Source organism: Macaca thibetana, chromosome 8 (assembly GCF_024542745.1).
Source record: "Macaca thibetana thibetana isolate TM-01 chromosome 8, ASM2454274v1, whole genome shotgun sequence".
NCBI classification, from domain to species: Eukaryota; Metazoa; Chordata; class Mammalia; order Primates; family Cercopithecidae; genus Macaca; species Macaca thibetana.
In genome coordinates this window covers 132,765,838-132,779,284 of record NC_065585.1, presented here as the reverse complement: position 1 = coordinate 132,779,284, position 13,447 = coordinate 132,765,838, and the positions used below count along the sequence as shown (strand labels likewise).

The 13,447-nt window shown below is 43.2% G+C and overlaps 1 protein-coding gene across 1 annotated transcript in view; it reads right to left on the bottom strand.

The window, feature by feature from the left end:
• Window positions 1–2,411, bottom strand: part of MSRA (methionine sulfoxide reductase A) — a 423,943-nt gene extending 421,532 nt beyond the window's left edge. Inside the window, exon 1 of the mRNA XM_050801122.1 lies at window positions 846–2,411. Within this exon, the coding sequence (XP_050657079.1) occupies window positions 846–987 (142 nt within the window). The 5' untranslated portion in view covers window positions 988–2,411. The remainder of the gene's footprint in view (window positions 1–845) is intronic.
• Window positions 2,412–13,447: the final 11,036 nt, after the last annotated feature.

Sequence of the window (13,447 nt, the reverse complement as noted above, 5' to 3'; positions counted from 1 at the left end):
GCCACCCCAGGTGCTGCTGCTGCTGCTGCTGCTGCAGCAGGTGCGGGCACTTTGAGACGCGCTGCACTAAGGTAATACTAAAGTGTGGCTCTCGTACTGCGAAAGATTTTGATAACTTTTATAGCAGTTTACCATTACATGGCATCGAAGCACGTGAACATTTTTCTAGTATTTCACCCTTACTGTATTTTCCCAAGGTACTGGTGTAAGAACGACTAGAAAGTTTTCCAAGTTTGAGAAGCATCACTTTAAGCCGACCCGGCACACGGCAGCCCCTGGCGACAGCCGGGCCAACCTAGGGCCCGAGGGGGCACTACGGGTGACTCTTGCAGCCGGAACCCTGGCCTAAGACGCAGTTCCACACTTAAGGTTTTCATTGTCTTGTCTCATTCCGGCGTTTCCCGGGACAACACTCGCACCAGCCCCGCTGCAAGTGCCCTGGGTTCCGGCGGCCGGCGCAGAGGAGACAAGAAAGGAGGGTGCCGGCACAGCGCCGCGGGCGCCCGCGAGCAAAGGCAGACCCCACCGGCACATTTCCTGCCCAAAACTTGGGGCCGCCACGGTATGCACTCTGGGTAAGTGAGACCGACGCACTAGGCTCCTTAAAAGTGCCCAATTTAGCTCCAGAAGATGAGAAGCCAAACAAAGACAAACGGGCGTCAGTGGACCCCAGCGTCGCCCCGGCCACGGCCGGCGCCCCTTCGCGCCTGCGCAGACCCCCGCCCCGCGACCCGCCAGAGGCCAGCCCGCGGCTTCCTTCCGGGCAACGGAGGGCGCGCTGCTGCCGGGCACAGGCGCGCATGCGCAGCAGCGCCGCCCGCGCCCTCCGTGTGGCCCGTGCTTACCCGCTACAGGGGTCTGTTCCTTCCGGCCCGGCAAGGCCTCCTGGGGGCTGACGATGCTCGAGGCCGAGTTGCCCATCCTCGGGACGGGAAAGAGGCTGTGGAGGAGGAGGAGCTGGCAAGCCCTCCGGGTGGCCGAGAGCATGGGAGGGCGCCAGCCGAGGGGCGGTCGCGGGGGACGGCCCTACCGGCTGCGGAGCCGCCGCCGGAACTGCAGAGAGTGGGGTCCGCGGCCGGAACTGGGGGGCGGCAGGGGCGCGGGCGGGCGCTGGGCGCTTCTGTGGAGTTGGCGGCCGCCCGTAATCGAGGTTGCCCAAGGCCGGGACCGTACAGGCTGTCACCGGGGGCGTGTTCCTTCCCCGGACGGGGGGTGTGGCCCGGCGAGTTCCAGAGGTTCTCCTCTCGGGACGAAGTTCTCGGGCAGAGAACTAGTGCACTCCTGTCGCACCAAGTACGTGAAGCGGTAGAGGCCAAAAAACAGCGCCGAGCCCTTGGGGATGGGGTTTGATTTTAAAGTTCCTGCCGTGTCGCCCCGACCTCGCAGTTCAGCAGTGCCCAGTAAGACAGAAGAGGACCTGCCTTGCAGCCAGCTAGACTGTCCGTTTTTATTGGAGACATTGTCATGACGGTCATCAGAAGGGTTCCTGTTCGTCCAAAGTGAAAACTAAGCACAGTTCTCAAAGTGCGCGGAATAGGGAAGATGAATTCAATATTAAGTTAGGTATTTACAGATATATTTAAGCCCATTTTGCAGGGGCCGAAATGCGGGAGCAAGGCACCAAAAGCACCCTTAAGGCAGTGTAGGCGGACTTAATGCTGGTGTTGTATTGTTCTTGTTTCTCAAATCGTTTTTGTTTGTTCCTATGACTAATTCTCAAACTAAATGTAAAGTGGTTGGAGCCAGGTGAGTGACTTGGGAGTTAATCTGTGTGAGATTTTGGTTTAACATGTGTTCTGGCAAAATGGGCAGGTCGTCTCAGATAAGGGAAGGAACTTAAGGTTAGCACCCACAGAAAGGAAGCTTTCACCCAGCTTCCTGCATGGATTTAGTTACCACTTTGTTTTCATGTGGTCTGGACTGTAAGGAGGGCAGGAGGCTTAGCAGTGCTAAGTGTAGAATGTAGTGTGTTGCCAGGCATACAACACTAAAAAGGTTCTAGCTTTGATTTTGTAATTTGTATTTCCCCTGGGCAAAATCATCCCTAAACTGTTTGTTACTGCTAGGAGGCTATACCAAGTGGGTTCCACAGGCCTTTCATGAACACACCGCCAGGAGTCCCTCCTAGGCTTGCGAAGGCCTGGTCACAGTTAACGGTCTGAAAAAATAGTCATTCTGTCAAAGACAATATTTTGTGTTTTTCAGTTACTTCTTTTTGATACATACTGATTTTTCTGTGTTTTGTGGTTGATGGTATGCAGTTTCACATGCTAGAAATACTCTGCAACTAAGAGCTGAAGAATGTTTAGTGTGAAGAAATACTTATTTGGCATGATGGCTCATGCCTGTAATCCCAACACTTTGGGAGGCTGAGGCAGGAGGATTGTGGAGGCCAGGAGTTCGAGACACCATCTTTACCAAAAAAAAAAAAACAACGTTTTTAAGTAGCTGGGCATGGTGGTGTGGTAGCGCACACCTGTGGTCCCAACTACTTGGGAGGCTGCAGCAGGAGGAACGCTGGAGCCAGAGAGGTAGAGGCTGCGGTGCTCCAGGCCGGGCAGCAGAGCAAGACCCTGTCTCAAAACAAAAACAAAAAAAACCTGATACAATTTTGATGTTAAATGAAAAAGTAAAACAAATGCAGTGTGTGTGTATATATGTAGTATGTATGAAAATGCATGCACTCCCAGTTGCGCACCCACTGAACAACTGGAAAAAAATACAATTTTTTTGTAGTTCAGGATAGTGGGATTCTAGTGATTTTCATTGTCTTTAAACTTTTTTAAGGGTTCTGTATTGTTAACGGCGTTCTCAAGTGTTCCAATGGCTGTTACTTTTATAATTATAAAAGAATAAGCATTTTTAAAGAGCAGATACATCTTATTTCAAAAACAAGTGTTTTTCATTTAGCAGAATAGCTGCAAGCAAAGTTACATTGAGTTTCTTTGGTTTTTTGAGGAAATAATTGAACATTTTTGCCTTCAGTGATGCCTTTTTCACCACTAGGACTTCTTTTCTTCAGACATTCCTCCTCATCCAGCAGTCCCCAACCTTTTTGGCACCGGGGACGAGTTTCGTGAAAGACAGTTTTTCCACAGATGGGGACGAGGAGACGGGGGATGGTTTGGGGGTGAAACTGTTCCACCTCAGATCATCAGGCAGTAGTTAGCTTCTCATAAGGTGTGTGCAGCCTAGATCCCTCACATGCACAGTTCACGATAGGGTTTGTCCTCTGATGAGGATCTAATGTTGCTGTTGATCTGACAGCCACATCTAACTTGGGAAGGTGGGGGATGAGGTTTTCTTGCACAGTGACTATAGATCCAACTAATATTTGGATATTTGGCAGTTCTAATAATAAAACAAGAATGTTCTTTGGACAACTGTGTGACGATTATGCCTCTGGCCTCTCAAATATCCATGGATACCCTTGTGACACATAGAACACACCCTGTTTGAAGAGAGAAAAACCAAAGTTCTAAGCAGTTACCGCATCCAGCTCAGCATCCATGATCTAAAGATGTAACAGTCCCATACAAGTCTGATATAACTCCTCATGGTCCAGTGAGCTACAGAGTAAACTGTTATTTATTCCCCGTTCCCTTCCCCACACAGCCAGTATGCAGTGGTGAAGTAGGGCACGAAAACTAATTTGGAAGAAGAGTGAGGACAAAATAGTAGTTCTTTGTCTAAGCAAATGTGAAGAGAGATTAGACTGCAAAGGTAGTGAAGTAAATTCTTGGTTAGACGCCAGTTCTGTTTTCCAGGAGGAACTCTTGTTTGTTGCATCTGAAGATCTTTAGTTGCATCTGCAGTCTTTACCCACTGGGAGGTTCTTACCCATGATCCATGGTTCCATCTGAAGGGCATGCTGAAGAGTGTGTTCAGTGACAGGCTACACATCTTTTTATATCCAGTTTCTTACTGGTGCACTTTGAGGGACTGTGGGTTGCTTGAGTAGGGTCAGAGAGACACAGGCATTGGCAAGCTAGGCTTAATAGCTTCTTTGTCAATCCAATTTTTAAAAGATACTGAAGGGATTTCTTATCGAGTTGTTCCTTGTATGGTTCCTTTTACAAATAACCACAGATACAGATCTCAATTAGTCATATTTCTTCTGCCTAACTACTCTTCATCTTTATTTACGAGACTCTCTCATATCTCCTGTACCTACTAACTTAATGGCTATACACTTGCAGCCAGCAAAAGCAGCAGGCATGGTTAGGAAGGCAGTGCCCTTAATATGATCTCTATTGCTTGTCTGGCTTCCATTGTCCGGCAGAGAACACTTTGCTGATGGCCTTTGAGAAGTGCCTTGGGTCACAGTTTTATCTTCTGCTATCAGAAGGGTTATAGCTCTTGGCTTTATCAAAACTAGAAGGCTTGAAATCACCACTCAGTCAATTTGTATTGCAGACTACAGGCAGAGAACTCCAATCTTAGCATAGCTTTATTTCCTTCCAGCTCTGTTCAACGAAATGACTGGTTTTTACCTGAGTTCATCTTTCTCAAAGTACTTTGCTAAAGAGACAGGAAGAAGTCAGTGCTTTCTCACCCAGAGATTCGCGCCCAACCATTTTCCCTGCTAATACAGATTCAAAGAGCAGGTAGTCTGCCTGCTAAGGTGTTGAGTTGACAGTTTTATCAAATATCTTGTGGCGGGGGAAAAAAAAAAAGGAGGGGGGTGGTCACCAGCTTTTCACCTATAATACCTGCGCTGCCTGTCAGTTAAATTAATACCACATGATTTAAGTTAATGTCATGGTCTCTACAGAAAATCCGGAGCTAATATTAGTTTAGCAACATTGCAGCTAGAAAATCTATATGCAAAAATCGTATTTCTATAAGTCAAAAAATGGAAATCAAAATTTTAAAAATACTACTTATTTATTATCATCAAAAATATTTAAAGTTTGTGTCTGACTAAAGATATGTTAGACCTGCACATCAAAACTGCAAAACATTGTTATGAGAAATGTAAAAGACCTAAATAAATGTGGAGCTAACTACGTTGGTGGATCCAAAGCCTCAGTATTTTTAAATGCCAGTTCTCTCCAAAATGATCTATAGATTCAACACAATCACAATGAAAATTCCAACAGGTTTTTTAGTAGAAATCGGCAAGCTTATTCTAAAACTCAAGTGCAAATGCAGAGGACCTACGATAGCCAAAAACTGAGGAGTCCAGTTCCAGGCCAAAATCAGGCCTGACCATGGCAATTGCAAAGGCTTTGCCTAGCAGACCTTAGAGGGGAAAGCTGCTGTACTCACACCAGATGTAGAGCACAGGCAGTGAACTGCAGTCTCTGAAGGAAGTTGCAGTCAAGGACTCAGACCTTACCCCAGGCCAGCCATGCTTATAGTTTATATCTGCATTTTGAGCCCAGAAACCTCCATTTGGAGGCCTCTGTACCGGGGGACAGGGTGCAGGACAGTTGTTAAGACATTTCTCCACTCTGACTTGGTACTCATAGGCCTTCCCGTCCTCCCCTCCTCCACCTCCGTAAGACAGCAGGAGGCTTCCTGAGTTCAAGATTTACTATAAAGCTACGATATCCAGGAAAGTGTCGTGTTGACCACAAGAGACACATATAGATTAATGGAACAAAATAGTCCAAAAAAAAACAAAACAAAACCTTACACATCCATAGTCAGTTGATTTTCAACCAAGGTGCAAAGGCAGTTCAGTGGCTGCTAAACTTCTCAACTCTTTTGTTGTTTCTAAACTGCCCAGTCTATGGTAGTCTGTTATAGCAGCCTGATAGACTAAGACAGTGAGAAATTGAACTGTTACTATGTTTAAGGCACTATGGTTTTGAGTGGCTCAGTGGTTCTTAGACATCAGCATACACCAGAATCACATGGAGGGTTTATTAAAATAGATTGCCCGGCCCCAACCTAGAGTTTCTGATCCAGTAGTTTGAGTTAGCCCTGAAACTTTGCATTTCTGACAAATTCCCAAGTGATGCTAACACTGCTGGTTCAGGCAGCAAACTTTGAGATTTATTGTTCTGGTGGAACCCACAGCCAATATCCTGGCCCTCAATAAACATGCCTCGAGAGCCCCAAAATCTGTGATTGATCTCAGCTGCCTTCACCCATTCCAGGTTGCACACTGAATCCAAAACTAAAACTTAGCTCACTGTTAAAGCTATCATTGCTGAATATAAAGAAATTTGGAACATACCAGAAACCATGGGAAGAGCTAGGAAATACAGGATGTTCAACAGCACCTGATAGAATCTGTTGGACCCTCAAAATCTAGATTCCAGAACCTAAGTAATTTTAAAATTTCTCTTTGCCATAATCTATGATTTTCAGAAATGACAACTAAAACTTTAACATTTTTTAAATCTAAGTCACATTAAGCTCTGATTATTATTATTATTTAGTCATTCCTCTTCATAGACCAAGCATGTTATTGAATCAGATCAAAAGCTGTGGAGAGGGTAAAGCAGAAATGAAAACCCCACGGGGGAATCTTAATATTTTGAGGGGTAGCGGTGCTCAGCAGTCAGTACACACAGGTGGTGACAAGCAAACTCTTTGGAAACCAAAAAATATCAAAGTTGCTGTAGGAAAATGTACAGGAAAACTTTCAAGTGTGTAAGTTGAAAAATGATGCAGAAATGTAGAGGCTATACAACGTGATGTCTTTGCATAGTTAGTACCATTAACAATTTGAAAATTTACCACATTACAAGATTTATATAAAATATATCTCCAAGAGAATGTGTTCCTGATCAAATTTCAAAACTGACCTGTCAAAGTCAATAGTGCAAAGCACCAAATACTTGTGGAAGATGCACGTATTCCTGGGAACTAAAACCGAAATAGTTTTAGAGGTTGCAAAGCTGCTGTACTGTGCCAATGCCCTTTCTTATACATGTACATATGTGATGATGGCTTGAGTCAGCTGCAGGGCAGGGGGCTCAGTGAGAGGGAACTTTGTAAAGGCAACTCTTCACTTCAGCTCATTAGCCTTGGTAATAGGCAAGTTGGTTTCCTATTATAATTTGATTGTTCTTGTGATGAATTCAATGCCAGTTCTTAAATAACTCTTTTATTTCTGTACCTGAAGCTAATGTTTACCTTGGAAATGTTGCAAAATACATAAAGAAAGAAAATACATTTTGAAAATTAGAAAAAAAGCCCAAGGCCTTTGGAGGTATCCAGTGAGAGACAGCTCTACACATCCTTCTTGTGTGCCTGGTGAGCTTGCCTCAGCTGTCACCAGTGTCCCTGCACTGTGCCCATCAGAGTGCCTGGCACTGCTGACTCCATGCTGCGGCCATTCCCTGGGGTTCAGGGTCCCCCTGCTTTAATCAGACTCCCCCACAGCTAGCCTGGTGCATTTTCTCTCTGAGTCTTCCTGTGAGAACGTAATTTAGGGACAGGGTTCGGCACTGCACAGAGTGGCATAGAGGCGGTAGTAAGTATTTAATTCCTTTTTCACTACCTTGCCTACTACTAATGACTCCGCAGTGCCGCAATCAATACGCTTTCAGCACCTCCCTGCAGTTAGGTGAGTACCCTGCCCATCTCGGAAGATGGGGCAGTCCTTGACAACCTTCCTCACCCTTGTTAAGAGGGTGTCTATTTCTCTGTCTTCCTCCGCCTCAGGCTAGATTAGACTCCCCCAACAAATGACTTCCTATCACCATGAATCTTTCCTTCAGAGCTCTCATCAGAAACATTACTGGGAGGCCAGGTGCTGTGGCTCACACCTGTAATCCCAACACTTTGGGAGGCCAAGGCGGGTGGATCACGAGGTCAAGAGATAGAGACTATCCTGGCCAACGTGGTGAAACCCTGTCTCTACTAAAAATACAAAAATTAGCTGGATGTAGTGGTGGGAGCCTGTAGTCCCAGCTACTTGAGAGGCTGAGGCAGAAGGATCGCTTGAACCTGGGAGGCAGAGGTTGCAATGAGCCAAGATCGTGCCACTGCACTCCAGCCTGGCAACAGTGAGACTCAATCTGAAAAAAAAAAAAAAGAAACATTGCTGGGGGTAATAATAGTAGCACCAACCTCACAGGTTTTTTCTTTTTGTTTTTTTCTTTGCAAGAATTAAATGAGTTAATGTGGGGAAAGTGCCTAGAAAAGCTCCGGACACATCGGAAGCTCTTGGTGCATGTTAGTTAGGATTATAATACACAGTTATTCGTGTGATTGTTTGAAATCCATCTCCTCCTCTGGACAGTAAGCTCTATGCGGAAGGAATTTTGTCCATATTTTGCTTATTGTTGTATCCCAATAGTAAGCATTCATTCAATGCTGGCTGGCTGGGTGCATGAATCACTGAAGGCCCTAAGTCTTCCTCATCCATTCTCCAGGATATCTAGTGGCCTCTATGCAAATTGGATTCGTAGTCTCTTATTTTGTTATCTAAGTGTTCTCTGGTTAGTACATGAATTAAACTTTATACATACACAACTTTCAGACATACATCACAGAGACCTCCCCCCTCTCCACCCCCACAAAGGACGCAGGTAGAATTTGGTTTTGTAAATACTGTTATTTGTCAACATTATCTTTTCTAACTACTTACTAAAAATGTGTGATCATGAAACATGGTAATCCAAGTGAATACACTTAACATACTGCCTAATAACAGCTATGATGATTGTCTTTATTATAAAGACATGACAAGCCAAGAGCACTGGACTTCCATTGGAGGACATAAGAAACATTTGTTGAGTAAATGAACAAATGGTGAGGCGAATGAGTATCCAAGAGTTGACCTAGATTGTAATATAGTTTTGGATTAACCAGTTCTGTGACCTTTGACAAGTTATTTTCTGTTTTTCTCTTCTGTGAAATTGAGGCAGCAGCAAGGAAAAAATCAGAAATTCTCTAAATTCCTTGATTCACCAGCTATTTTATTTCATTTAAAGAGACAGAGTCTCACTACATTGCCCAGGCTGGTCTCAAACTCCAGGCCTCAAGCAACCCTCCCACCTTGGTCTCCCAAAGTGCTGAGATTACAGATGTGGGCCACCATACCTGGCGTGAATCACCAACTTTTTAAGCTGAGAGGGCATTTGGCAGATCTGTCAGTTAATAGATTGTTCCTCAACTTCACTCAGAGTCTAAAGGTATAGTGCAAAGTCATCCAGCTTTGATAAATTAGACTGATTCTTAATACAGAAAACAATACCTCTAGGCACACAGTAGACTCTCAGTAAGCTGGGGGTTGAATGAATGAAGCAGTGAATGGTATGGGATTATCTCATTTAAAACTGCTTTATGTTGATTCGTTTAAAACTTAATTATCAGATAACTTATTTCACTAATATTTATCAATGATAATTCAATTAACTACCTGCACAAAAATAACTCAATCTGTTAATCATATCTTTCTTGGGGACATGTTTGCCCCCAGAGTACATATACAGTAGACTTTTTTTCTTCAACATGTTACTTTAACAAAATGTAGTTATTTTAGGGTCTTATTAAGTGTGCATGCACACGTGTGTGTGTGTGTAAAAGAGAATAGAAAAAGACTGAAAGAATATATCCAGGCTGTTAACAGCAGTTATCTCTGATGGTAGAAATATAGATAACTTTCACTTTTTTCTTAATTTTTTTCTTTTATAATAAGCATTTATTTTTCAATTCAGAAAAAAATAATAAAGTTTCATAATTCATTTATGAAATAGCCTGGACTCAGGACATATAAGCCAGTTAATGAAATTTTTTGCTTTCTAATTTTGAAAATAATATAATTCTTTGAGAACACTTTAAGTATAAAGAAGAAAACATCAACGACTTTCTATTGTAGTAGATCAGACCTCCCGTCCCACCCCTTCCAGATGTATGGAGGGTTCCCCAAGCTTCCTGCTCATTTCCAGTGATGAAAAGCACAGTCCAGTTTGGTCTATACTTAGAGACTTCACTCGGGTCTGCCTTAATACTCTCACCCTTCCCCACTCCCAGCCCAGCATGGATCCAGCTTCCCTACCAAAAGACACAAACTGGGAGGAGATCTACTTTTCCTTCTTTCTTCTCCCTGGGATCAAGCTCTTTTAGGATTGGGGCCTGGGAAGGGGGATGGAAGAAATGGAACAGGCTTTTCCTTAACTGGCCCGCCAGTGTTCTTCCCTGTGGGTTGCTCTGCTGGCTTCTCAGGTTCACAGCCACTGGCATGGGAGCCCTGCACGTGGGGTGTGTGAACGCCCAAGCGAGTCTCCCCATGCATGGCACCTTGACATGGAAGCTCCACCACCAGGAAACCTCCTCCAGAGGTTCTGCAGCTTCTGCTCGAGGCACAGTCCACAGCGTCTGGCTGCTTGAAACCCCTTGCCCCAGGAATCCTGAGTTCATGAGCATTATAGAGGCAGGCTAAATTGAGCTAAGCTACCGTAGCTTCCAGTCCTTTAGTTCCAGGGGAGCTTATACCTGCTCACCTTGCCAAGCAGTGGGACCACTCCTCTTTCATCTCCATTCTCCTTTTCCCTGCTAAGAAAAGCACAGAGCAGACCTACAGGGTACAGGGTTTCAGTAGAAATTTTCGCTGGGGAAAAATACTGATTCCTCATTCTTGCAGACCTGCCCCATCTGTGGGCAATTCTAGTCCCTCTGGCTTCGGAGGAGTGGGCAGACCATTTGAGATTCCAATGCGTCTCCTGCTCCCCAGCCATCAGCCTTTTGCTTATACACACTGGAGAGATTTGACCACTTCTCGATAAACTGAGCAGTTAGACCCCAATTGTTTGAAGATCTCTTTTGACTTGGGGTAACTGATGTCTCTCTGCCCTAAGCATTGGGTCCTCTTTGCCCACTTTAGGGAAACAGGTGAAATTTCCCTCAACATAGTTATGTAAATATCATATTCAGATTGATGGGCAACAAAAGGAAAGCACATAACCCAGCTAAGCGTGGTGACTCATGCCTGTAATGCAATGATTTGGGAAGCTGAGATGGGAGGATTGCTTAGGGCCAGGAGTTCAAGACCAACCAGGGCAACATAGCAAGATTCCACTTCTACAAAAAATAAAGTTGGCCAGGCATGGTGATGCACATCTATAGTCCCAGCTACTCAGGAGGCTGAAGTGGGAGGATTGCTTGAGCCCAGAAATTTGAGGCTACAGTGAGCCATGATTGTGCCAGTACATGCCAGCCTAGGCAACAAAGTGAAACCCTTGTCTAAAAAAAAAAAAGAAAAGAACCCAAAATGTCAACAGTGGTTATCTAATGAGATCGAGAGTAATTTTTATTTTTCCCATTACTTTTTTTTGCTTTCAAATTTTCTCTTTTGTAAAATTAATTATTCATATATAATAGTTGTATGTATTTTGGGGCTTCATGTGATGTTTTAATACTTGTATATAATTTGTAATAATCAAATCAGGGTAATTGGGCTATCTATCACCTCAAACATTTTTCTTTGTGTTGGAAATGTTAAAATTATTCTCTTCTATTTTAAAATATATTCTAAAATTTTCTAGAGTGAACATGTAATCATGTTTCGTTTTTGTTTTTGTTTTTGTTTTTTTTGAGACAAAGTCTTGTTCTGTTGCCCAGACTGAACTGCATTGATCCAATTTCAGCTTATTGCAATCTCTGTCTCCAGGACTCAAGTGATCCTCCCACCTCATCCCCCCAGTACCTGAGACTGTAAGTGTGCGCCACCATGCCCAGATAATCTTATTTTTTTATAGGGATGAGGGTCTTACTGTGTTGTCCAGGCTGGTCTCAAACTCCTGGGGTCAAGCGATCCTCCCTGCTCAGCCTCCCAAAGTGCTGGGATTATAGGTGTGAGCCACAGTGCCCAGATGTAAACAGTTTTATTGAACAAAAAATAGTGTAAACATGAGCTGTAGGTTGGTAAAAAGAAAAAGTAATTAGGCTGTCTTAACCTGTACAACTTTTTAATTTTAATCTCAAATATTGGGTTACCCCATTAAGCTAGATTTTGTCTCCTTTAATTTATTCGTGCCCCAAAAAGAAAGATAAAATTTCTGTTTTATCAAAGAAAACTTTCTTTCTACACCTTCAGAAGAAATTAGTGCTTTTAAAAGTTAACTATCCAATTTTAGTTTATGTTGAAAAGAGGGCTGGTACTCCATTTATTGAGTTTCTTTTCTTAAATTCTCATTAGCAAATAAATATTTTTGAATTGCTAGCTAGTAATTATAAAATGTGTTATGCCCTCCACATTGTGGAGGAAGCTTTTCTGCATTCATTTATACTGACTTCAACTTGTTTTTTTGTTTGTTTTTGGAGGTGGAGTCTGGCTCCGTAGCCCAGGCTAGACTGCAGTGGCATGATCCCACCTCACTGCAACCTCCACCTTCCGGGATCAAGCAATTCTCCTGCATCAGCCCCGCAAGTAGCTGGGATTACAGGCACGTGCCACCATGCCCGGCTAATTTTTGTATTTTTAGTAGAGATGGGGGGGGAGGTTACACCATTTTGGTCAGGCTGGTCTCGAACTCCTGACCTCAAGTGATCCACCCGCCTCAGCCTCCCAAAGTGCTGGGCCTACAGCCATGAACTACCATGCCCAGCTGATTTCAATCTTTAATCAGAGGTTTAAATATGATCTGATATTGAGTATTTGTAAAGGCCTCTTTAGTATATATTTTTTAAAGCAAGCACTACAGCTTGACCTAATTTTTTAATTTACTAAAAAGGTTAACAAGGTTTGCTATCTCAATGTTAACAGAATTCAAAATCAGGATCTCTAAATCATGGCTCTATCTTTGAGCTAGGGGTACCGACCCCTAGTATATGTGTCAAATAAATGAGTGCAAATATCTTTAACTAGGTTTACATTTCACTCTTTACATTCCAAAATAATAAACATAGGCATATTCCAAAAATTTCTCCCAGTACAAAGCATCTAGAGTAAAAAAACAAAAGAGCCACTTGAATATATCCTGCCGGTGGGGTATATCCCTCACATCTTTCTCTACATAGGTTTATTTTTAAATCACCTCATTAAAACTCAAATCTAATCTGATAATTTCAACTCTGGTTTTCATATGTAAATGCCATATAAAATACATTTTGATTCATAAACACTATAGCTGTTTAGGTTTGCTTTATTTTATTTCATCTTTTACCTGTTCTGCCTGCAGATATTATGCAGAAATTTTCTAGGTCACAATTATTTTTTCATCAGAACTTCTCCTTGAAATGGTAACCAGCTCCAGTGCACACAAAGAGGAAAGAAATTCGTCTTTACTTCCAGGCTACCATACATTTTTCCATGCTTAGTAAGCTGTGCTTCGTGCCGCATATGCTTCCGTAAGCCTCTCATAAGGTTTAATTTAACTCAATAAATATTTGTGGAATTGAATTGAATTTCAGTAATTATTCCATAATCTTAAAGCATGTAGATACTGGAAGGTAGAAGGATAATACACCGTTTAGTGTTTGCACTTTGAAGGTTGCCAAACCTCTACAAGCCCATTGCTGAAGTCAGGTGATACTGATAAGT